General features: G+C 41.5%; 2 protein-coding genes across 2 annotated transcripts in view; one reads left to right on the top strand and one right to left on the bottom strand.

Moving 5' to 3' along the window:
• Positions 1-12,080, top strand: part of igfbp7 (insulin-like growth factor binding protein 7) — a 33,790-nt gene extending 21,710 nt beyond the window's left edge. Inside the window, exons 2-5 of the mRNA XM_070872323.1 lie at positions 1,919-2,028; positions 7,044-7,160; positions 8,695-8,803; positions 11,732-12,080. Coding sequence (XP_070728424.1) covers positions 1,919-2,028; positions 7,044-7,160; positions 8,695-8,803; positions 11,732-11,748 — 353 coding nt within the window. The 3' untranslated portion in view covers positions 11,749-12,080. The remainder of the gene's footprint in view (positions 1-1,918; positions 2,029-7,043; positions 7,161-8,694; positions 8,804-11,731) is intronic.
• A 2-nt stretch (positions 12,081-12,082) lies between these two features.
• The window catches only part of polr2b (RNA polymerase II subunit B), a 66,875-nt gene continuing 53,975 nt past the window's right edge, over positions 12,083-24,982 (bottom strand). The window contains exons 19-25 of the mRNA XM_070872315.1: positions 24,360-24,610; positions 20,464-20,553; positions 19,513-19,620; positions 19,317-19,430; positions 15,023-15,183; positions 14,039-14,234; positions 12,083-12,403 (exon numbers count right to left, since the gene is read on the bottom strand). Of these exons, the coding sequence (XP_070728416.1) occupies positions 12,314-12,403; positions 14,039-14,234; positions 15,023-15,183; positions 19,317-19,430; positions 19,513-19,620; positions 20,464-20,553; positions 24,360-24,610 (1,010 nt within the window). The 3' untranslated portion in view covers positions 12,083-12,313. The remainder of the gene's footprint in view (positions 12,404-14,038; positions 14,235-15,022; positions 15,184-19,316; positions 19,431-19,512; positions 19,621-20,463; positions 20,554-24,359; positions 24,611-24,982) is intronic.

Raw genomic sequence — 24,982 nt, 5'->3', positions numbered from 1 at the left:
GCTCCAGCTCTATGTATAGTCCTGACCTGCGGTGGTGTTCTCACACAGGTTGGGGCGGCCCACGACATCAACATACATCAGCAACGTTAGGAGCACATAAAAACATCGTGGTCTTGCTATGGTAAGCATAAACCTTCTAGTCTCAAGACTTTCTTATCCTAACTTAGGGCTCAATTTTCCCCAAAGCATTTTTTTGGCGTACTTGAAGAGTTACGCCCGATTTTTTGGGGGCCTAAGTACGCCAAAAAATAAATGTTCTAAGTTTCCCCGTTGGATTTCTTCATTTTGGCATGGCTTAACCCGACCTTCAGTTTTGGAGGTGGTGCCTTGATCTGCGCCAAAAAGATCAGGCTGCCATCGTAACTAGAGACTCAATGCGAGCTGAGGCTGCAAAGTGAAGCATACAGCCAGCTCCCAACACATTAAAAGAATTGAAAAACACATAGCACCAACTTACCTCCAACCCTGCCCGAAGGGCTTGCTGGTCCGGTCCCATTCTCGGTCCCCAGTCTCCCAGCACTCACTCACTCTCTCTCTCTCTCTCTCTCTCTCTCTGGCCAAACTTTCCTAAATGACCAGAAGTGGTGTAGATGTCTGGTTACGCCCCCTTTGGCTGAAAAAAAAAACTGAGTTACACTGGTGCAACTTGATTGGGGAAACTGTGTTTTTTCAACTTCGGCCATAAAGAGCAGCTTGCTCCAAAAAAAAAACGGCGCAAATCACTGGGGAAAATTGAGCCCAATATTTCTAATCTAAACATTCTATTCTGAAAATATCCACGGCCGGTTGGTTGCAAACACCGGCTGTTGCTAAGTGAAATCTGTGTGTGTGTGTGTCTCTCTCGCTAATGATACCAACCACATTTTTCCCCTATATCGAATGAACTAAACATGAACACCTTTCTTATGCTGAATTAACAGAGTTCCACATGCCAATAATGACTTTGTAAAAAAAATGTTGAGTAATACCACCTTAAGATGAATAATTATCATATGAGGCTTTCCCTCCATTGCTGGTCACAGAAGAGCTGACCTCCGATGCTAGTCCTCTCTAGTAAGTGCTATCATCATCATCATAGGCAGATCCTCGAAATCGAGGAAGACTTGCTTCCACTCTAAAAGTGAGTTCTCAGGTGACTGTACAAGTTCAATACGGGAATTACAGTCTCTGTCACAGATAGTCGCTGAAGGAAAGGGTGGGTGGGACTGGTTTGCCACACGCTCTTTCCGTTGCCTGCGCTTGATTTCTGCATGCTCTCGGAGATGAGACTTGAGGTGCTCAGCGCCCTCCTAGATGCACTTCCTCCACTTAGGGCGGTCTTTTGCCAGTGTCTCCCAGGTGTCGGTGGGGATGTTCTATTTTATCAAGGAGGCTTTGAGGGTGTCCTTGAAACGTTTCCTCTGCCCAGCTAGGGCTCGCTTGCCGGGTGGAAGGTCCGAGTAGAGCGCTTGCTTTGGGAGTCTTGTGTCAGGTATGCGAACAATGTGGCCCGCCCAACGGAATTGGTCGAGTGTGGTCAGTGTTTCAATGCTGGGGATGTTGGCCTGGTCGAGGGCGCTAACGTTGGTGCGTCTGTTCTCCCAGGGTATTTGCAGGATCTTGCAGAGACATCGTTGATGGTATTTTTTCAGCGATTTGAAGTGTCTACTGTATATGGTCCATGTCTCTGAGCCATACAGGAGATCGGGTATCACTACAGCCGTGTAGACCATGAGCTTGGTGGCAGATTTGAGGGCCTGATCTTCGAACACTCTCTTCCTCAGGCGGCCAAAGGCTGCGCTGGTGCACTGGAGGTGGTATTGAACCTCGTCGTCGATGTCTGCCCTTGCTGATAATAGGCTGCCGAGGTATGGAAAATGGTCCACATTGTCCAGTGCTAACAAGAGAGAAACTAAATTGACATATTTTCCTTCTGCAGCTCCAGTCATTGTGACACAGCCTAAGGAGATCTGGAATGTCAGTGGATCCCAAGTTTACCTTACCTGTGAAGTTATTGGAGTACCTACTCCTGTACTCACCTGGAACAAGGTTAGCAAATTTCAAACAGCAGTTGTTCTTACTCAGTTTTCAGAGTTTAGAACTTTTAGAAAAAGAAGTTCCTCAGATCTTTCTAAATCATCTTATGCATTTTGGGGAAATTAACAGTTATGTTCCCCGAATGTAATTAAAGTTTTGAACTTGTGTTTGAGAATCGATTAGTCTATTTACATTAATCATTTGACTAATTAGAATATGTACATATCAACACTTATGTTGAAATAAAACAAGATTTCCAATAAGCCCTTTGCTTACCAATCCCAATTGATTTTGACCAGTGACATATCACCTGTTCGCTACGCCATGCAATAAATCAGACAAGGAAGCTATTCAGCCCATCATATCCATGCTAGCTCTTTGCTAGAGTACCCAAAGCTAATCCTACTGCCCAGCTCTCTCCCTGTAGTCCAGTATCTTCCTCTGCTTCAAATATTTATCCAATTTTTCCTTAAAAGATGCAATGTGTCACTGCCTCAATCACTCCCTGTGGCAAAGCATCCCATGCCCCAAAAACTCTCAGTAAAGAAGTTTATCTTAACCTCTCTCCTCACTCTCTTAATACCAATCTTAAATTGATGACAACCCTGCCATTGACTTCCCCAACCAGAGGAAATAGTCTTTCCCTATTTAGCCTATCAAAACCATTCAGAATTAAAAAAAATACTTCATTAAATATTCTCTTAGCATTTAAATATAGGAACAGGGGTAGGCCATTCAGCCCCTTGAATCTGTTTGACCATTCAATTAGATCATGGCTGATCTGTACCTCTACTCCATTTACCCACCTTTGCTCTATATCCTTTAATACCCTGACATAACAAAAATCTATCAGTCTTGAAAATTACAATTGACCCAGCACCCACTACCCTTTGTGAAAAGGTGTGTCATGATTTCACTCCTGAATGGTCTAGTTCTGATTTTAAGATTATATGCCCCCTGTACTGGATAACCCCACCAGAGGAAATAGCTTCACTATATCTACTCAATCTAATTATTTTATTAGAACTAATTATCATAGACTCTGTATCGACCCTATCAAATCCCTGAAATATTTTAAGATATTAATTCGGTAATCCCTCAATCTTCTAAACTCAAGGAAATACAAACCATGTTTATGCAACCTGACCTCATAATTAACTCTTTAAGCCCTGGTATCATTCTGGTGAAACTGTGCTGCACCCCCTTCAAAGTTAATATATCTTTCTTCAGGTTTGGTGCCTAAAACTGAACACGTGAGGTATTATATTTTGGTAAGAAAAATAGGGAGATCACATATTACTTGAAAAATACGAATTTAAATGGGGTTGAGGAGCAAAGGGATCTGGGAGTACAAATACACAAATCATAAAAAGAGCAACACAGGTTAACAAGGCCACAAAAAAAAGCAAACCAAGCACTAGAGTTTATTTCTAGAGGGACAGAATTGAAAAGTAGAGAAGTTATGCTAAACTTGTATCGAACCTTGGTTTGAACACACTTGGGAGTACTGCGTACAATTCTGGTCACCATGTTATAAAAAGGATATAGATGCACTGGAGAGGGTGCAAAAAAGATTAAAAGGACAATACCAGAAATATGAGGTTATACATATCAGGAAAGCATGAATGGGCTGTCTCTCTTTTCTCTTGAAAAAGAAGGCTGAGGGGTGACCTAATAGAGGTCTTTAAAATTATGAAAGGTTTTGATAGAGTAGATACAGAGCGTTTCCACCTATGGGGAAGAGCAAAACTAGAGGCCATCAACATGATAGTCACCAATAAATCCAATAGGGAATTCAGAAAATGTCTTTACGCAGAGAGTGGTGAGAATGTGGAACTCACTACTACAGGGAGTGGTTGAAACGAATAGTATGAATTCATTTAAGGGGAGATTAGACAAGCATATGAGGGAGAAAGGAATAGAGGGTTATGCTGATAGATTTAGATGAGGAAAGACTGGGGAGGCTCGAGTGGAGAATAAATGCTGGCACAGACTGGTTGGGCTGACTGGCCGGTTTCTGTACTGTATATCCTACGTAATCCTATGTAAGTACTCCAGATGGGAATCGGACCCAAGACTCTGTGCAACTGAAGAAGCACTTCCTCACTTTTATGTTCCAACCCCCTTGAGATAAAGACCAACATTCCAGTAGCCTTGTTGATTAAATTTGTACCGTATAGTAGTTTTTAAATGGTCTGTGCACATGGACACCCAAATCCTTTTGCTCCTCCACAGTTTCTGGTCTATCACAATTAAGAATATATTCCAATATGTCTTTCTTGGATCCAAAGTGGATGACCTCACATTGAATGCCACCTGCCATTCACAATTTTGCCCACCTAATTTGTCTGTCTATGTCCCTTTGTAACTTCCTCCTCCCATCTACACAACTTACTGTGCCTCCGAACTTAGTTTCATCTGCAAACTTGGATATTCCTATTCCTTCATCCAAGTCATTAATAAAAAGCTGAGGGCCCAGTACAGATCCTGGGGTTCCCCACTAGTCACATTCTACCAATCAGAAAATGTTCCCTTTATTCCTACTCTCTGTCTCCTATCTCCAACTAATTACCAACCCATGTCACAAGGTTACCTCAAATTCAGTGTGCATCCACATTGATTCTTTTTGATCAGTTCATATTTGTCCAAGTGCTCAGTCACTCTTTTTCTGATGATAGTTTGGGGAAGTTACTGCAACCTGACAGATGTGCAGTTTTCTAGTTTCTCTCTTGCTCCCTTCTTAAACAATGGAATGACATTTACTATTTTGTAATGTTAAGGACACATTGAGACTAACACAGCTACAATTACCATACCTATTTCTACCCTACAATAGAAACAATCAGGTCCTAGAGATTTGTCTTTCTCAAGTCACGTTATTTTCTCCATTACCATTTTTAAATCTTGTATTAAGATCCTCTAAGTTCCACCCCTTGATTTAAATTTAGCTTTCTTTGAATGTTGTCTTTTTTCTCCACTGAAAATGGATATAAAGTATTTATTTCTTGTCCATTATATTCTCACCTGCATCTTTATTTGATGAGCCCACAATTCCCTTTACCACTCCCTTTCTCAATATATTTATAAACACTTATCCTGTTATTCCTTGGAAGTTTTTTTTCATATTCTTCTTTGTCCTCATTACTTACTTTTTATAGCTTACCCAGTCCCCTTGATTTCTACTTTTCCTTGCACTTGTGTAAGCCTTTTCTTTTAGTTGGATACTGTCTGAGTATCTCAAGTCACTCCTCATAACTATTCTTTCCAATTCTTGGCATCATGCTGTACATTCTCAATGGCATTAATGTCTTTTCTATAATGGAGTGGCGAAAACGGCCATGGGCTATTGTCTTTGAAGAATTGGTAAGTTACTAGTTAACTTTACACCATTTCACTTAAACATGTGCTACAAACATGTGCTTAGAGCCTGTCCTTCCACCCTCAATCAATTCCAGAAAGTCACTCTGTTGCTTTATGCTATTGACTAAACCGCCATATTAATACCAAAGGGCATCAAGCCCAAACGTTGCTATCTGTAGAACATAAACTCATATCCCTGAATTCAATTAAGCCAAGTTGATGGTCATTTAATAACATGAGTTCAACTTAGGCAACATGAGGGATAACTTTTTTTCATGCAGCGAGTGGTTAGGATCTGGAGTGCACTGCCCGAAAGGGTGGTGGAGGCAGACTCGATCGTGGCTTTCAAAAGGGAAGTGGATAAGTACCCGAAGGAAAATTAATTTGCAGGGCTACAAGGCAGGGCGGGGAAGTGGGACTAGCTGAAGTGCTCTTGCTGAGAGCTGGCACAGACTCAATGAGCCGAATGTCCCCCTTCTATGCTGTAACCATTCTATGATTTCAGTATATTTGAATCTGGTAATTGGGGTCAGGGCCCACAGCTTCAGGTATCAGCAGCCTGTGGAGCACCAGATTTTCCAGGGGAACATGGAAGTAGTAAGTGTGGGGATGGGGAAAAAGAGGCAGAGAAGAAAATAGATTGGGGGGTATGGAATATGGAGGAATAGAATGGACCAGTCAGGGGAATTTTTTTTTTTTTAAACTGAGTTCAGGGTCTCCCCATTGTAAGCACTTCTTACAAAAGGGCACTGTACATCTAAAGTGCAAATGAGGTGGTCTAGTTGCATTATAAGGTCCCCTAATCTGAATGGTTTTCCAGGCCCTAATAACCCATGGAAACAGTTTATGCCCTTCACACTGCCTGGCCGCATTGACCCTCAGACCTCTATGCCCAATTATACAGGAAGCAAATAGCTGCCATCGCATTACCAACCCCTCTGTTCGATAATTTAATTTCAATGACCTGTACAGTTGTAATGATGTAAATGCAAATTCAAGTTTCAACATTTAGTTTAAATGACCGAATTTGTTTTTAGATCTGTTTTGTGGATTTTATTTAGGAAAAGTAACTGAGGTAAAATGTGATTGAGGTTTCAGCAGTTTGTTTGAGAAGTGGTGTCAAAATCTGATACATGAGGAATCTGGAATTCAATACATTTTGTTGACTGATTGCATCTAAACTGAGTTTTTGTTGCTGCCTAAGTTCAAAAATACTTTCCCCACAATTTTAACATTGATATGCTCTTTGTTACACAAGTCTGTACTGACAGCTTAGAAAGAACAAAAACCCAGTAATTGCTTAGAGGGTCTATTGCTGTTATCGTGGACTTAAATTAAAACTTTGATTTGCTAAAGAGCCATTATGTGTGAGGAAATCAACTGTTGTTGCTAACTAAATATTTTCCTTTTGAAGCTTTTGAATAATTTAGAAGAGATTTTTTAGCTCGATTTGTGCCGTTTGTGAACTGCAGGCAATAGCATTCAATGCACAAAGCAGTTTGACATGGTGTAACATGTCTCGGGGGTAATACTCAACATACCATGATACTCTTCGTGCTAAGTATCATGAATATTCTCAAGATGGTACGGTTCTTCAACAATCTAAAGTACCAGATAAGAGTATATTTATGATTCAGAGTCTGATGCTTTGCTATTTTAAACAATAGGTAATGAAAACCGCGACTGGTGTGGAAAAGATGGAGTTGCTGCCTGGTGACCGTGACAACCTTGCCATCCAGACTCGTGGCGGGCCAGAGAAGCATGAGGTGACAGGATGGGTGCTGGTAAGCTTTTATTCGAGGTGTAAGAATATTAATTAGGAATTTATGTAATCTCTACAAAAGTAAATCTTACATTTACATTTATTGTGCCTCTCAGAGTGAGGAATGGAATACCTTTCCAGATCTTAACACACAAAACAATCCCCAGCCAACCTACATTACAACAGTGACTAATTAAAGTATTTCATTGGCTATAAAGTACTTTGGGACATCCTGCAGTCATGAAAAGTGCTGTGTAAATGCAAGTTCTTTCTTTATGGCCTGATTACCTACAGAGTAACACTCTCTCAACTCTACTGCAGAAGTGAAGAAAAGATTTATTTTGTGCACAATGGTCTATTCTGGCCGCCTATTCATAGTCACAGGACAGAATATGTGTGTAATGAAATTGCAAACTCGCAAACAACAGATTAACTGGAACCTCCGAACAGTACCCCTCACTTCACCAGGTGGAGTGTTTCCATTTCACACACTAGCCTGCGACAGCCCCTCTGGATTTGAGATTGCACATTTTGTGCTAGTTCCCATCTCCACAAGGGTGAAAAACCAGGTTGAAAATACCCAAACCTAGTCCCGTCTGAAGACTGAGTGAGGAGACATTCATGTCACCAGTGTGGTCCAACCCATAGATTGGGGGGGGGGGGGGGGGGGGGGGAGGGAGGGGGAAGGACTGTGTCCTTCACATATTAAGTTTAAATATTTTAAAGCAAATGCATTGTAGCTTTCCTTAATCTGAAAGGCCAGAAGTTTCCTTTTATTATCTATTTTGCTTAATGTAATTTTAAAGTATCTAAGGCCAAAACAAATTTCCACCCTTTGGGCTTTAGAGAGGCTCTAAAGGAGGAGAGGGAGGTGGAGACACTGAGGTGTTTAGGGATGAAATTCCAGAATGTGGGACTTAGTATGCTGAAGACTTGGCTGTCAATGCTAGGGTAAAGGGTAAGGGGGTAGCCACAAGATTCAAGAGTCAGAGGAATGGAGAGTTGTTGAACTTTAGCTCAGCGGGTAGCACACTCGCCTCTGAGTCAGAAGGTTGTGGGTTCAAGTCCCACTCCAGAGGCTTAAGCACATAAATCTAGGCTGACACTCTAGTGCAGTGCTGAGGGAGTGCTGCACTGTCGGCGGTGCTGTCTTTCGGATGAGATGTTAAACCGAGGCCCTGTCTGCTCTCGGGTGGACATTAAACGATCCCATGCCACTATTTCGAAGAATAGCAGAGGAGTTATCCCCAGTGTCTTGGCCAATATTTATCCCTCAATCCACATAAAAAGTTTCTGGTCATTATCACAATGTTGTTTGTGGGAGCTTGCTGTGTGCAAATTGGCTGCCATGTTTCTCACATTACAACAGTGACTACACTCAAAATACTTCATTGGCTGTAAAGTGCTTTGCGACGTCTAGTGGTTGTGAAAGGCGCTATAGAAATGCAAGGTTTTTAAAAAAAAAATTGAAACTTTGGGAGACCATAATACATGCAAATTCTGCACAGAATTTTTAAAGTGTCATGCCTCCATGCATCTTTATTATTTATATTTAGATCTCTCCTCTCACTGAGGAAGATGCTGGAGAATACGAGTGTCATGCATCAAACATCAAGGGAGAGGCTGCGGCTGCTGGAAGTATAAACGTGGTTGACGAACTAACAAGTGAGTGTTCTATATAAATAATGTAGACATGCAACAAAGTATATCAGATACTACTTGAACTTTGTGACTGCTAGAAAGACTGCAGTGGTTTTTGCTGGTTGTGTATATTCCGTTATAGAAGTGAATTATACCTGCTAATAATTCATGGGATATTTTAATGAAATCAGAAATGAACAGACAAGTTATCTTATAAACAAGGCTCATTTCATATTTACCTGAACATTCAGTGCATACGTTTATCTTCAGATACATTTTTATCCCGGATAAGTTTGGGGAATTCTTGTTCCTATATGTGTGGCTGCGTGCACTCGTGCTTGGTCCATTAGTTTGGCTCCTGAAAATGGGAAAGGGAGTATGGGAAGAAAAGGAGACAGAGAATGCAGCACACACAACAACCTGCATTTATATAGCACCCTTGATGTAGAAAAAAATCTTTCCAAGACGCTTCAGACAAAAACAGAGATTCAAAGGAGATATTTGAAGAGGTGACCAAAAGCTTGGTCAAAGAGGTAGGTTTGAATTGTGGTCTTAAAGGAGAGGCGGATGGGTTAATGGGAGGGAATGCTAGCGCATGGGGCCTACTCAGCTGAAGAGACAGCCAAAGGGAGGGCTGTATGAGGCCAATCAGAGGAAGAGTGTGTTGTATTGGGTGGGGTGGGGGTTTGAGAGTTGTAGGGTTAGAGGTTTGAGAGATAGGAAGGGGCAACGCCACAAACCGATTTAAGCATGAGAATTTTAGATAGGTGTCAGAAGCCCGCAAGCCAATGTAGATCAGCAGGACTTGGTGCAAGATAGGACGCGGGCAGCAGAGTTTTGTACGTGAAGTTTATAGAACGTGGCGAATGGGAATACAGCCAGGAGAGAATTGGATAACAAGTCAGGTGGTGACAAAGGCATGGATGAGAGTTTCAGCAGCAGATAGGGTGGAGGTGGGGGATGTTACGGAGGTGAAAGTCTTTATGATGGAGAGGATATGGAGTCTGAGGACTGAATAAGATGCCGAGGTTTCAAACCTGCCACAGTGGCTAGAAAGGAGGATGCAATCAGTGGCAAAGATACAGTGTTTCTGGCAAGGGCCCGAGATGATTGCTTCAGACTTCCCAATGTTTAACCGGAGGAATTTGTGGCTCACTTAAGACCGAACGTCAGGTAGAGGGGTTCGAGGAAGATAAGAGAGGTAGAGCTGGGTGCCCTCAGTGTGCATGTGGAAGCTGACCCTGTATCTGTGGTAGATGTTGCCAAGGGGCACAATGTAGACAGGGGAGAGGGGTTGATCCCCATGGGTAACAGTGCAGCCAGGAAGAGAAGCCTTTGCTGGAGTTAAGACCATAACATAAGAAACAGGAGCATTTGGCCCCTCGAGCCTGCTCCACCATTCAATAAGATCATGGCTGATCTGATCCTGGCCTCAACTCCACTTCCCCGCCCGCTTCCCATAACCTTCCCAGATATTCTGACTTGAATATGATGGGCAAGAGTGGAATCAAGTGAGGGCAGGGCTACTGAGCTGGATAACACAGGAAATACATTTAGAAGATGGTATGGTTGATCCTGTCAAAGGCTACAGAGATTGCACAGGATGAGAGAAAAACTAGCGAAGGATATGGAATCAGCACGAGGTTGGATGGGGAGGTTTAGTTTGTTGAGCAAGAGGGAGAAGGGAAGCAACAGAGGCAGCTGAACAGATGTTGTCAATCTTAGCGACAGTCATCCATGAGTTCCTTGCACTTGTAGTTGGAGGCGAGGGTGGAGGGGGCAGGGCATTGGCTTTTAAAGAGATAGTTGGTAATGGAGAAAAAAAGCTGGGGGTTTTCTTTGCTCTCCGGGATGATCGTGGAGTAGTGAACGGTTTTGGCAGGGGAGAGCGAGACCCGATAGTATTTGAAAATGTATATAGATAGAAGGTTTTGTCATCATCATCAAATCATAGGCAGTCCCTCGGAATCGAGGAAGACTTGCTTCCATTCTTAGCATGAGTTCTTAGGTGGCTGTACAGTCCAATACGAGAGCCACAGTCTCTGTCACAGGTGGGACAGAGAGTGGTTGAAGGAAAGGGTAGGTGGAGAGTCTGGTTTGCCGCACGCTCCTTCCGCTGCCTGCGCTTGATTTCTGCATGTTCTCGGCGATGATACTTGAGGAGCTCAGCGCCCTCCCGAATGCACTTCCTCCACTTAGGGCGGTCTTTGGCCAGGGACTCCCAGGTGTCGTTGGGGATGTCGCACTTTATCAGGGAGGCTTTGAGGGTGCCCTTGTAACGTTTCCTCTGCCCACCTTTGGCTCATTTGCTGTGAACGAGTTCCGAGTAGAGCACTTGCTTTGGGAGTCTCGTGTCTGGCATGCGAATTACGTGGCCTGCCCAGCGGAGCTGATCAAGTGTGGTCAGTGCTTCAGTGTTGAGGATGTTGGCCTGGACGAGGACGCTAATGTCTGTGTGTCTGTCCTCCCAGGGGATTTGTAGGATCTTGCGGAGACATCGTTGGTAGTATTTTTCCAGCGACTTGAGGTGTCTACTGTACATGGTCCACATGCAGATCATTTTTTGCACAGTTCTGACCTGCAGACAACTGACATTAATTCACTGATGCTTGTGCTCATTTTCTGGCCCTTTGCTGACCTCCTAGCCTTAAATTCAGATAGGAATGGTGACTGTTTCCTGAAGAAATATTTCCTTGGGTCAGCCAGGTGTGCTTGCACAGCAAGATTCCTGCAGAAGCACAATGTATTTAGCATATAAAGTGGAGATTACTACAAGAGCTGTATTATAGTAGACAGGAGAAGGAAACTAAAACCAATGGATGATGATTTTATAGGATGCACATGGAAAAGGTGAAATAATTCAGTGAAAAATCTACTAATGGGACAGGACTCTTGTATGCAGAGTAAAACGGAGTGTTTCTTCCTATTAACATTGGTGTTTTTTTTTTACAGTGAAAGAGAAAATATGAAAAATAAATGGAAGGAATCAATGACAGTTCCAACCACAAGCTCAGCATGGAGCTCATCTACTGACGGGGAATTTTGGGAATAAGCGCAGACTATCTGTGTGGTACTTTTTTCTATACATTACAAATTGAGCTTTGCAGGGGATCTTCCCAAGCATGTATGCTGTATTAGTTTAGTTTCTCGTAATTATGGTTGCTGTTGTACTTTTCACTTTTACTCTGCTTACAATGAGATGTTTTGTAAATCAAATATAGGGGTAAAGGAGTACAAACCATTCTGTATCAAGATATAAATTGTATAAAGTTATGAAATAAAAAAATCAAGTTTATACGAAGCTTAAAATACAAAATTTTATTTTTGTTTTCACAACAAAATCTACTTACAACGCTGGCAAAGATAAAACACTGATCAAGTCAGCAGTGAGAATAGTAAACGTATGAAGAACAGCCACAAAACAAGTGTGGCTAAAGACCTGACGTTTGAATGCTGCAAATAATTCTGCCAGTCACATATTTTACTATTTCAATATTTTGCCGTGTCTGAGCAAAGCTCATCATTTACAGTCCATCATGAAATCATCATTCGTGGTGCAATACTCATTGACATCAATTCCTGGAAGAGAAGTTTGCAGGCATAGGGCATCCGAACCAATGAAATCTGTAAATCAAAGATGATAAATAAACAGTAAGCATCAATTTCATAAAACCACACTTCCATTTATTAACCTTTTACTTGCCACAACACTGTTCCACTGACATTCCTGGTTATTTACAGTCTATCCTCATTGCTTAAAATCACTTGGTCATGGTTTTGAGTCTTTCCTCCAAAAGTCTTCCCAGTCACTCTGGAGAAATCAGAGCCATTGACTTCAGTCAAACTTCATGTAAAACTCATTTTAGTTTTTTTGCTGCATTGAAATGGTATTTTTTAAAGCACTGGTTCATGTCAGTTTTACAAACTTTTTCAATTTGTAAGAATTAAAGTACCAGCATCAAGAATATGCCTCAGCCTGAACTGTACAGAATGAACGTAGGAATATCCAAGACCAGAAATGGCAATACAGTACATCAGGCCAGTCAAGAAAGCCAATTCACATCTCGTCCACTCCCTCATATTTATCCACTTCTTCACCTCAACTGCCTTCCCACATGTTCACCACCCTCTGCGTAAAGTAGTTAAATCCAAACTGTGCATCTTCCCTTTTAAAGCTCAAGTCGTGTCCCCAGATTCTAGAGTTTGTGGCACTCCGAAACATATTCCTGGGGTTTCATTTATCAGATTCTTACATTTCACAAAAGCCACTCAGTGGCCCCTTAGAGAGCCAATTCAGGCCAGTTTTGTTTTTTTGGCCCATGCGCAATAGAAACTAGATTGAAACTGTCCAAACACATTTGATATAGGACTCTTGCAGGCAACAGACAGACAGACTTCCATTCCATCAGTCTGGATGGATTTCAGTTGAGGTTCCAGTAATGAAAGACAGTGCATAAACCATGCAACTGGTTTTGCAAGGGGTGTTTTAGGCAGATACTGATGAGGAGATTGAAAGCAAGGACCACCAGAAGATGCATGGAGCTAGAAAGGGTGATAGCTCAGGGTGGAGGGAAGGGAATACAATCAGTCTCTGGTTATAACTGGTCTTTTCTAACTGTAAACATGAAACAGTACATTTCTAGATTTGCCTGCCATACAATTCTATTACTCTTTAAAAATAATGGAATACAATTATCAATAATTTAGGATTTCCTCATAAGGTTCAGCTACGGAATGAAAAACTAGAGTAGGGAAATTTGAAGTAACTTGAACCTTTTTCGGAGTATAATTCACACACTGTTTAATCAGGAAAGGAGTTTTAGCATGGAGACTCCCACACAGCAGCTTTGCTTAGCAAAATACAAATAATTAAAATTGGGGTAATTCACTTACTTATCCCTTGGCCACAAATAAAATAAGGCAATAATCTGAACTAAGTCGCGTGTATAGAGATAAGAATCCTGAATGAGCAGTATGTGGCACTTCAGCAATACAATGAGACATATACATAGAAATATACAGCATGCGAACAAAAATAAAGAACTACACATTTCTAAAATCTGACAAATGAAGTCATTTGAGAGCATGTGGAAGGTGGGTTTGCATGTCTATCTAGCATACACATGTCTACAAGATGGGAGGCGATCACACTCGTCACTTGAAACAACCTTCACAACTTCTTTCAAATTACAGGATGCAAATCTATTTAAAACTACTGACCGTACTTCAGAAAACAGGATCTGAAAGTTTGACACATACCTGGGTTTTGTTACGACATCCTCTGCATTCATAAGTGTGCGTCCTGGTATTGGCAATCGCCATGAGCCCACAAAGATTGCACACATGCACCTGATAAGGATCAGAAACCTCAAATAGTCTTTCTCTCAAAAACTGGGCTGCGCCATGAGCAATCTGACAATCTCGTTCCATCTCCCCAAAACGTAGACCACCATCACTGAAAAAAAAAATCACAAGTTCATGGGGAGCAAAAGAGTGAAAAAGCCCTCTGTATTTTAAGCCAGGTTATCTCCTAATTTAACCATTGCCCAACCCCATCCCAATTATGTACATTGGTCTTTGGTAAAAGCATTGGAGCTGAGCCTGGGCTTGATCAGCACCCCACCCACCAACTTAAACATTCACTCCCTCCACCACCAGCGCACCGTGGCTGCAGTGTGTACCATCTGCAAGATGCACTGTAGCAACTCGACAACAATGCCTCCCAAATACGCAACCTCTACCACCTAGAAGGACAAGGGCAGCAGGCGCATGGCAACACCACCACCTCCAAGTCACACACCACCCTGACTTGGAAATATATTGCTGTTCCTTCATCGTCACTGGGTCAAAATTCTGGAACTCCCTCCCTATCAGCACTGTGGTGATTACTTACACCACACGGACTGCAGCGGTTCACCACTTCCTTCTCGAGAGCAATTAGGGATGGGCAATAAATATTGGCCTTGCTAGCAACTCCCATATCCCATGAATGAATAAAAAAAATGTTTTTAATCATGTTCAAATATACTAGGCCAGTAATACTTCCAGCATTACTGGAGTAATTGTCTTAAGAATTTGAACATAAATTGAATAATTCAAACTGGAACTGAAAGGACTTGGAAGACTCAAGATCATGAATAGTAGGTAACCTCTGCTACACTGCATTGGAAGGTTGGTCAAAGCCAACAGCTCCAGTGTTACAAATTCAAAAACAATGCAAGACATTTGCCAAGTTCATCTTACCGAGATCTACCCTCCATAGGCTGTCTGTTAAGGATCTGAACAGGTCCTCGAGCACGGGAATGAATTTTGTCATCTACCATGTGTTTCAGACGCTGGTAGTAAGTGGGACCAATAAAGATCTGTGATGTGAGTTTACGCCCTGTAAATCCATTGTATAAAACCTAAATGAGAGCAGAGACATCTTGTTAAATAGATCATTTTTGTCTTATGTAAATGAACACAACAGTAGCTACTGTATTTATGCTGACAGGAAAGTGGAGGGGCTTCATATGGCTTTCAAGGCTACAGCATTCCTACCATAACATTAGCACATCTTTCTCTGCATATAAAAAATAAAAGATGTTACATCGTAGCAAGCTGATTGGACCGCGTGATTAGCACTTCCAATCCTTGCATTCCCCATTCCATAGTCTCTCCTGAGACAACCTTCTTGCTTGGATTTGGCTCCTCAATCTCCTAAAAATAACAGAAATTAGAGCGCTGAAGGAGGCCATCCAGTTCTTTGTGCTAGCGCCAGAACTAGCTCTGCAGCTGGAGTTAGCTATTGAAGGATTGTGTTACAGCTCTAGAAAGTAAGGATGTTGCTGTCTTTATGCAAAAAACAAAACCATATGGATAGAGTTAAGATGGGAAGGAAATGGTCCAATTCTTGGTGCACATTACAGGTCAACAAACAGTGGAGGAGATCTGAAGACAATTCAAAGAGATATGCAAGAACAACAGGGCAGTTCATTGTGTCGTGTAAGTTGTGAAACATTGCTAACCACCAGCACTATGGGCTCAAATTTGGCCAGGAATTGCTGTTTTTTTGGGAGCAACTTGATTTTTCTGGAGTATATTAAAAATCCCAATTTTGCATATTCAATTTGCGCCAGTGTGAGTGAGTTAGTTAGGATTTTTTTTAAGTTTCACTTTTTTTTCCAAAAGGGGGCGTTACCCTGTTTTGGTCATTTAGGCCACTTTGGTCAGCTAATAGTTACGTTGGCCTAAGTTAGTTTGGAGTATGTGGCCATTTGTGAAAACCCTTGAAGAGTTAAGAAATCAGCACAGGTAGGTACATCGGAGGCCAGCAGAACTTAATGACTTGACTAAAGAATGTGAATAGGATCAAAAGCTATATAGGACATCATATGACAAACTTCGCAAAGTTAATTTACTATACAACAGAAGCATTCATGGAAGCTTAAACTACAAAAATAAAAGTAGTAAAAGATAGTTGAATTAAATTGCCCTAATCTCACAACTAATTTAAACAACTATTTGTTTACAATGATTATATTGGGCCAAAATTGAGCCCATATTATCTAAATAAAGTCTACGTCAATAAATAAGGTATTCTCTCAGTGTTCCTCCGTCACTTATGTTCTTCTTTCACAATAGCACCAGCTTGACAAAAGGTCACCACTATTCACAAGAGACAAAACAAACATATTTATCTAATTTTTTCAAAATATCCAAATAAAAAATAGAAGTCAGTCCTACCCTACCTCCATCTTCAGCCCGGGAAGGCAGTGGGTCGGCCTGTGCAGTGGGCCACTCGGCCTGGGATAGGGGCGGGACGCACCAGCAGCCGGTACGATGATCGGGCCCCACGCTCCAGCACGTGCACAGAGGTTGGGGGCAGGAGCTACTGCACATGCGCGCACACCCCAACGCGCATGTGCAGATGTCCCGGTAGTTTTCAGCGCGGGACGCTGGCTCCGCCCTCGACCCGCGAAGACCCAGGAGAGGCCGGATAGCGGCCAAAGTGGGGACCGATTTTTTTCGGAGCACTTTTCAACGCAGAAAAGTGCCGCATCTCTGGTGAGTGCGCCGAAAAAAGGGTGGGCCAATTATGAGCCCATAGACTCTAACCTATCCAACGCTGTTGACTTGTGAGCTACCAAATATCAATCTCAGATACCAACATCGTGTAATTGTTTGGAGGGTGTGGGGCCCCTTTAAGGGGCTGCGTGGCCCATTCTAATTTCCGCACACGTGCAGTTTTTCCATTGAGAAACCGGCAAGTGGCCTGCGCGGAAGCTTCAGACAGCTGCACAGCTAAATGGGCAATCTCAACTATAATTGGTAATCAACAATCCAGCTGAATTACTGTGACACGACTGAACTGCCTTTATAATCACTGTTACTCAATAAATTAGTTAACCCTATTTACTAATTAATTTTATACTCAGTGTTAAATGCAAGTATTGCAAATCTGGACTACTTCTTTGATGGTTAGACAAGAGTTATTTCATTCACTCAGTAACGTGGGTATCCCAATTGGAAGCTGGAATAGTAAATGTGCAGTCAATCAAAAATGGATGACGCAAGACAATCCGGCGAGCCAAATAAGAGCACCATTCACTCCTAGCCATTAACTGGGCAGTAAAACCCACAGTTCCTTAATGAGAGTTAAGATCTAGTCTATTGACAAATATTTATCGGAATATTGATCCCAATGCCCTTACATTACACAAACACGAAAATGGGATCCTGTTTGTTTACAGAAGTGAAAATTTTCCCAGAGCAACAAGTAAGGTGACTGTCCAATGAGGAGAGAGTGAGTAGACAAGGCCTATATTCTCTCGAGTTAAGAAGAATGAGAGGTGATTTCTTTGAAACTTACAAAATTCTTAGTGCTTGATAGGATACATGCAGGGAGGATGTTTCCTCTGGCTGGGGAGTCTAGAACCAGAGGTCACAGTCTCAGAATAAGGGGTCAGCTATTTAGGTCTGAAATGAGGACAAACCTCTTCACAGAGGCTGGTGAATCTTTTGAATTCTCTACTCCAGAGGGATGTAGAGGCTCAGTCTTTGAGTATATTCAAGACAGCGATTGATAGATTTTTGAATATTAAGGGAATCAAGGGATATGGGGACAGTGCAGGGAGGTAGAAGATCAGCCATGATCATACTGAATGATGGAGCAGGCTCGAGGGGCCGAATGGCCTACTCCTGCTCCTAATTCTCGTTATGTTCTTACGTTATGTTAAGAGAAGCTCACTACATTTGTGGCCGAGGACACTATGGAATGGTTCATCTTGGAAAGGAGCTGTAAGAAACATTGAAACCAAAGGCTCAAAGAGATCTTTGTGTGAAGTTGCAACATATTGTAGGCCTTTTGTTTTACAGCAGTGTGAACTTTAAAAAAGCCATTTAAAAACTGTAGCACTGTTTATAAAGCATTACGACTTTATAGACAAGTTCCAAAATATCTTCATTTAAGATTTGGCAAAGCTGGATAAGATTCTTCAGTACTGCCTTGACATGGAAACTTTGTTGACTGCCAGCATTCTGGTCGCATAGAAAAGAAACTGCGTCGGACTAATACTTGAACTGCTGAAGAGGGTATATTTTGAATGTCATTGTCTTTCAGAGTCTATATGAGAGGCTACACAAACAGAACAGCTTCCAACTCTCTGCAATGCCAAAAAGATACATTTGGCTTCCAGTGTCAACCACCGATGCCAACAAGAAATTCTCAGTCTATACAGATCCTGCAAGTCAAACATCAGGATAAATTGAAGACTGCTCCGGATGCTGAAGTTTAACACCTGCAATAAATCTGATGTAAATAACTAAATATTTTTCTACTATATAGTAAAAACAAAACATGCTTGCAGTAAAACTACGCACTTCATTTACAGTCACTGCTAGCAGAATGAGAGTGGGAACTGTATCATCTTTGCTCATTCCACTTCTGTGCTGTGCAGTCCAAACTAGGTCTCGAGACCAGGACCTGGCATTTAGTTCCGAGGCAACCCTTACAGCTTATTCCAAAATTTAGGAACTCTGATTCTGTGGCATGCTCTTGTACTGTGCAAAAAGCTGTGTATGGCAATGCCCCAACATCACAGCCATTACAATGTCACACATACACATCTGATCCAAGAGTCAAGCACACTCCAAGCAGAAGCAGAGAAGGAAAGACTTATTTAAATGCAAATTCACTGACCAGAAGAATTTTATCCTGTGCACATAAACATTGCGAACTGCTGCCAATAATGGAAGAAAAAGCAACTGCAATATAATTCATAAAATGGAAGACTGAAAAGCATCAGATTTATGTGATCGAGGTATTTTTGCCTCCAAAAATGGAGAGTGTCCTGAGGGCCTCAATCCATTAAGTGATGGGGTACTTATTTGTATCTGAAAGTTGAATGAATGCAGAAAAGCAAATATCACACAATGCTCACTCTCGTGTGAACAGTAGCCTCAGATACTGCCATAGTCATCCTACAGCTACCACTAAAATGTTGCGCCAGGTTGCACAAATACTCTTCTGCTTATTTACAAAAGGAAAACAAGTTACCTCATTGCCTCGGAGGTGATATCCATACTCTGATAACAGGTTAGAAATCTTCTGTACGTTTACTGCGTCGTTGAAAGGTGTAGCATCACCAATTTCACCCTTATTTGCTGACACCTGGGAAAAAAAAAAACTTGGATGAGAATGTAGACACCAACTCTGCATAACAACAATTAAATCTTTACACATTAAAACGTACCTTCCCTTGCAGACACTCAATCAAGTGACCAATCGTCATTCGAGAAGGAATGGCATGTGGATTGATTATAATATCTGGGGTGATACCTTCACACGTGAATGGCATATCCTACAGAGGAAAAGAGCAAGCACATAAAGAAATTATAAAGAGGGGGTAAATAATTAAACAGTGTAGGTTAATACCGGTTGCTTCTTGGCCTATCTCGCTCACCCATTACCCTGTTTTTTTTTTCTGACCTATGCTCTCTCGGCAATTCCAACCGCTTAAATTTTAAATCCATGCCCAGCTTCCATTCCTTCATGGTCTCACTCCTCCAAATCTCCTGCAGTCCTAATTATTCTGTTCCTCTGACACAAATTTCTTGTACATGTTGTCGCCCCACCACCCCATCGTTGGTGGCTGTGTCTTCACATGTCTCGTTCCAACTCTTTGAAATTTAATCCCTCATTCCTAAACCTCCCTCCCTCCTTTAGTAGCCTCCTCAAAACTCATCTCTCCTGCTGGCTCAGCATCTGTTTTCCACATACCTACCCGTGAAGCATCCTGGGTTGTCCTTTATGTTCCAAGGTGCAATTAAAAGACACAACTTCCGTTCTAGTTCCAATCAAACCAAATAATGCATTGTATGGCAACATACAATTCAGTACATATTCTCCACTGTATTAAAAATACAGGTTGTGCATATACCAAAGAAGTGACAAAAATGGATTACAAGCCTATTTAAACTACTTAAATTGGAAAAAAAAACGAGCAATTTGATTGTGAAACAGTCAGATCAGGCAGCACCCATTTCCATCAGATGCCTGACTTGCTGAGTGTTTCCAGCATTTTCTGCTTTATTTCAAGATTTCCAGCGTCTACAGTATTTCACTTTTTGATTCTGAACTGCCTTTCCAGCATCTCAAATCAATTTTTTTTTAAAACTTGAATTCACACACATAAATTCCTCACCTCTTGTCTGTATTGGATACCGCATGTACCCTTCTGGCCATGGCGACTAGCAAATTTGTCTCCAATTTGTGGAATTCGGACAGATCGTACCTGTGCAAAAAGAGCATGTGGGTTATAAAAACCTAATGAAGGAACGAGACAATTGAGAAATAAGTTTTAGGTAGTTGCAATGATGACTTAATTGCCTTTTAGAATGATTCTTGGTTGCTCATCCTAATGGAAAGGAAATGCTTTGTAAAGGCAATCCAGGAGTGAATTATGCCAACAGTCCACACACCAAAACTGCTGTGCAGGGGTGATTGACCCAGCAAGCATTTTAGTCTTGCAAGCGCTCTCTCTTTTCCTCAACTACCCAGGTACATGTTTCAAATTTAAAAGCACCTTTCTATATTTTACAACAATCACTGATTCCACTTTCGTTACATATTCCCAAGAGTTGCTGAAAATATGGCACGTTTTTAGATGGTGTTTAACAGTCTTTTTACTTTTTTAAAAAAAAATGATTAATTTGCAGGATATTGATGTTACCAGCTACACAAGAACATAAGAAATAGAAGTAGGCCAAGGTATGAGATATTGCTGTTACTATTAATATTTCCTATTTGTCTACGTTCCATTTAGGGCAAGTGGCATCCAAAGTTGGCAAGAAACCTTTCAACAGCACGCTGTTGACAGAATCAAAAATGTTGCTAAGATCTGCAAATCTAAGTAAAGATTCATATTTTTCTCTTTGTAGTTTTCTTGAATCTATTGGGCAACAATAGATTCCTTGGCCAAAGACCGCCCTAAGTGGAGGAAGAGCATCTGGGAGGGTGCTGAGCACCTCGAGTCTCGTCGCCAAGAGCTTGCAGAAACCAAGCGCAGGCAGCGGAAGGAGCGTGCGGCAAACCAGACTCCCCACCCACCCTTTTCTCTGGCGACTGTCTGTCCCATCTGTGACAGAGACTGTAATTCCCGTATTGAATTGATCAGTCACCTGAGAACTCACTTTTAGAGTGGAAGCAAGTCTTCCTCGATTTCGAGGGACTGCTTATGTTTTTGAGCACCATGTCAAAAGTGCTCCATTTGGAAATCCAATTTGATTATGGTCTCCAAGACTCCGCCTGTTTAGGAGATTCTGGCAATGATTTCTCCAGCTTGGGTATTCTTATTTATCTCTCTTTTGTTGCATAATGGGAGCATCCTTCAAACTCTGATATGATATTTCTTCCAAATAGTTTGATACAATTTGTAGGACTGGCTAGTAACATTGGTATGTCTCTGCTGGGATTCCAACAGATTAGATAGTCTTTCTATCCTAGATTACGTACTCCAGTCTTTGGAGTAGGGCTTGATCTTGACTCAGGAAAGCATGCTACCACCGAACCAAGGCAGACTGATCGTTTGCATTTTTTTAAATCTATAGTGGATATTTTGCATGCATTGGAAGTTAAAGAATGCTGTTCTTTTCTGATTGAGAATACCTTGGGTTTCTTCTTCATTCTTGGGCTCAGATAGCTTTTTGACCTAAGCCAAGGGTATCAAAGGCAGTGCAGTGTTTGCGATCGTAGTCTTGGATATGATAATATCAATACAATAGAGAAGGACAGACTACTTGGAAATGCAAATTCATTCTGCTGAGGCAGTAAATTCAGATTACGGTTACAGTTTAGAAGTATTGTGGACATCTATGTGCCACACATAATCCACACTACACCCAAAGTATCCGATGCTTTACATAAGAACATAAGAAATAGGAGGAGTAGGCCATACGGCCCCTCGAGCCTGCTCCGCCATTCAATACGATCATGGCTGATCCGATCATGGATTCAGGTCCACTTCCCTGCCCGCTCTCCGTAACCCCTTATCGATTAAGAAACTGTCTATTTCTGTCTTAAATTTATTCAATGTCCCAGCTTCCACAGCTCTCTGAGGCAGCGAATTCCACAGATCCACAACCCTCAGAAAAGAAATTTCTCCTCATCTCAGTTTTAAATGGGCAGCCCCTTATTCTAAGATTATGCCCTCTAGTTCTAGACTCCCCCATCAGTGGAAATATCCTCTCTGCATCCACCTGTCAAGCCCCCTCATAATCTTGTACGTTTCGATAAGATCACCTCTCATTCTTCTAAATTCCAATGAGTAGAGGCCCAACCTTTCCTCATAAGTCAACCTCCTCATCTCCGGAATCAACCTTGTGAACCTTCTCTGAACTGCTTCCAAAATAAGTATATCCTTTCGTAAATATGGAAACCAAAACTGCACACAGTATTCCAGGTATGGCCTCACCAATATCCTGTACAACTGTAGCAAGACTTCCCTGCTTTTATACTCCATCCTCTTTGCAATAAAGGCCAAGATTCCATTGGCCTTCCTGATTATTTGCTGTACCTGCATACTAACCGTTTGTGTTTCATGCACAAGTGCCCCAGATCCCGCTGTACTGCAGCACTTTGCAATCTTTCTCCATTTAAATAATAACTTGCTCTTTAATTTTTTCTGCCAAAGTGCATTATCTCACACTTTCCAACATTATACTCCATCTGCCAAATTTTTGCCCACTCACTTAGCCTGTGTATGTCCTTTTGCAGATTTTGTGTGTCCACCTCACACACTGCTTTTCCTCCCATCTTTGTATCGTCAGCAAACTTGGCTATGTTACACTCAGTACCTTCTTCCAAGTCGTTAATATAGATTGCAAATAGTTGGGGTCCCAGCACTGATCCCTGCGGCACCCCACTGCTAACTGATTGGTACATTCTCTGGTTGGCATTTATCCCTATTCTCTGTTTTCTGTTCGTTAGCCAATCCTCTATCCATGCTAACATATTACCCCCAACCCCATGAACTTTTATCTTGTGCAGTAACCTTTTATGTGGCACCTTATCAATAGCCTTCTGGAAGTCCAAATACATCCACTGGTTCCCCTTTATCTACCCTGTTTGTTACATCCTCAAAGAACTCCAGCAAATTTGTCAAACATGACTTCCCCTTCATAAATCCATGCTGACTCTGCCTGACCGAATTTTGCTTTTCCAAATGTCCTGCTACTGTTTTTTAATAATGGACTCCAATATCTTCCCAACCACAGATGTTAGGCTAACTGGTCTAACTTTTTGTCTGCCTCCTTTTTTTTTTTAAAAATAGGGGCGTTACATTTTCAGTTTTCCTATCTGCTGGGACCTCCCTAGAATCCGGAGAATGTTGGTAAATTGCAAGCAATGCATCCACTATCCCTGCCGCTACTTCTCTTAAGACCCTAGAATGCAAGCCATCAGGTGCAGAGGATTTATCTGCCTTTAGTTCCATTATCTTACTGAGTACCTCCTCCTTAGTGATTGTGATTGTGTTAAGTTCCTCCACCCCATAACCCCTTGGCTATCCACTGTTGGAATATTGTTAGTGGCTTCTACTGTAAAGACTGATACAAAATATTTGTTCAGAGTTTCTGCCAGCTCCACATTCCCCATTACTAATTCCCCAGTCTCGTCCTCGAAGGGACCAACATTTACTCTAGCCACTCTTTTCCTTTTTATATACATAGAGAAACTCGTGCTGTTTTTATATTTCGTGCTAGTTTACCTTCATAGTCTACCTTCCATTTCTTAATAATTTTTTTAAAGTCATTGTTGGCTTTTAAACGCTTCTCAAGCTTCTGTCCTTCCACTAGTTTTGGCCACATTGTATGCCCTTGTTTTTAATTGGATACCATCCTTTATTTCCTTAGTTAGCCACGGGTGGCTATCTTTTCTCTTACGCCCTTTCCTCCTCACTGGAATATATTTTTCTTGAGACTTGTGAAATATCTCCTTACACGTCAATCTATTTTCCCAGTCCACTTTAACCAACTCAGCCTTAATAAAGAGAAATAATGGCTTACAAAGAAATAAAAGCTATGAAGTGTTTTGATGACTTACCCTAATTTTGCAAAATTTGTATCCTTCTTGGTTTAATGTCACCATGACCTGATCCACAATACCAGTCTCACTAGTCCGCAGGAAGGTGCTGCAATCTCGCTTTGTGTACCGTCGGTTTATGCACTCAAGCTCATCTTCGTTTTCTGGCAGTGTTACTGTTTTACCAATGATTACATCATCTCCTGACACACGCACACCAGGTGCTATTAGCCCATCTTCATCCAGCTTCTCATAAATAGCATGTCTCATACCTATAAAATACAAGGTTAAAGAATACATCACCGCAAGATAAATAATTAACTTGCTGAATCTTTCTCAGTCATATCTGTGACTTGACTGGTGAACAAACAGGCTAAGAAGAGTTTTAAAAATATACACACTAGTATAGTATTAAATTGGTTTCTGTTGTAGTTTTACCAGTGAAGATTTCACTGAATAAATTCAGTGCATTTCAAAGTATAATAATGGGTGTAGTTCTTGATCAAACTCAATTACTTTACGTCTTCATTCTGCCAGAAGCTCTATACAAAATGCAAGTTTTGACTTATTTGGGACTGATTTCTAATGAAGTGAGATGATGAATTGAACTTTAAAAAAAAAATCTAGTTATTACCAAGGTCTTC

Source organism: Pristiophorus japonicus, chromosome 2, assembly GCF_044704955.1.
Source record: "Pristiophorus japonicus isolate sPriJap1 chromosome 2, sPriJap1.hap1, whole genome shotgun sequence".
NCBI classification, from domain to species: Eukaryota; Metazoa; Chordata; class Chondrichthyes; family Pristiophoridae; genus Pristiophorus; species Pristiophorus japonicus.
Note: the sequence above shows the minus strand (reverse complement) of the source record. Positions and strands in the feature narration are given on the sequence as shown.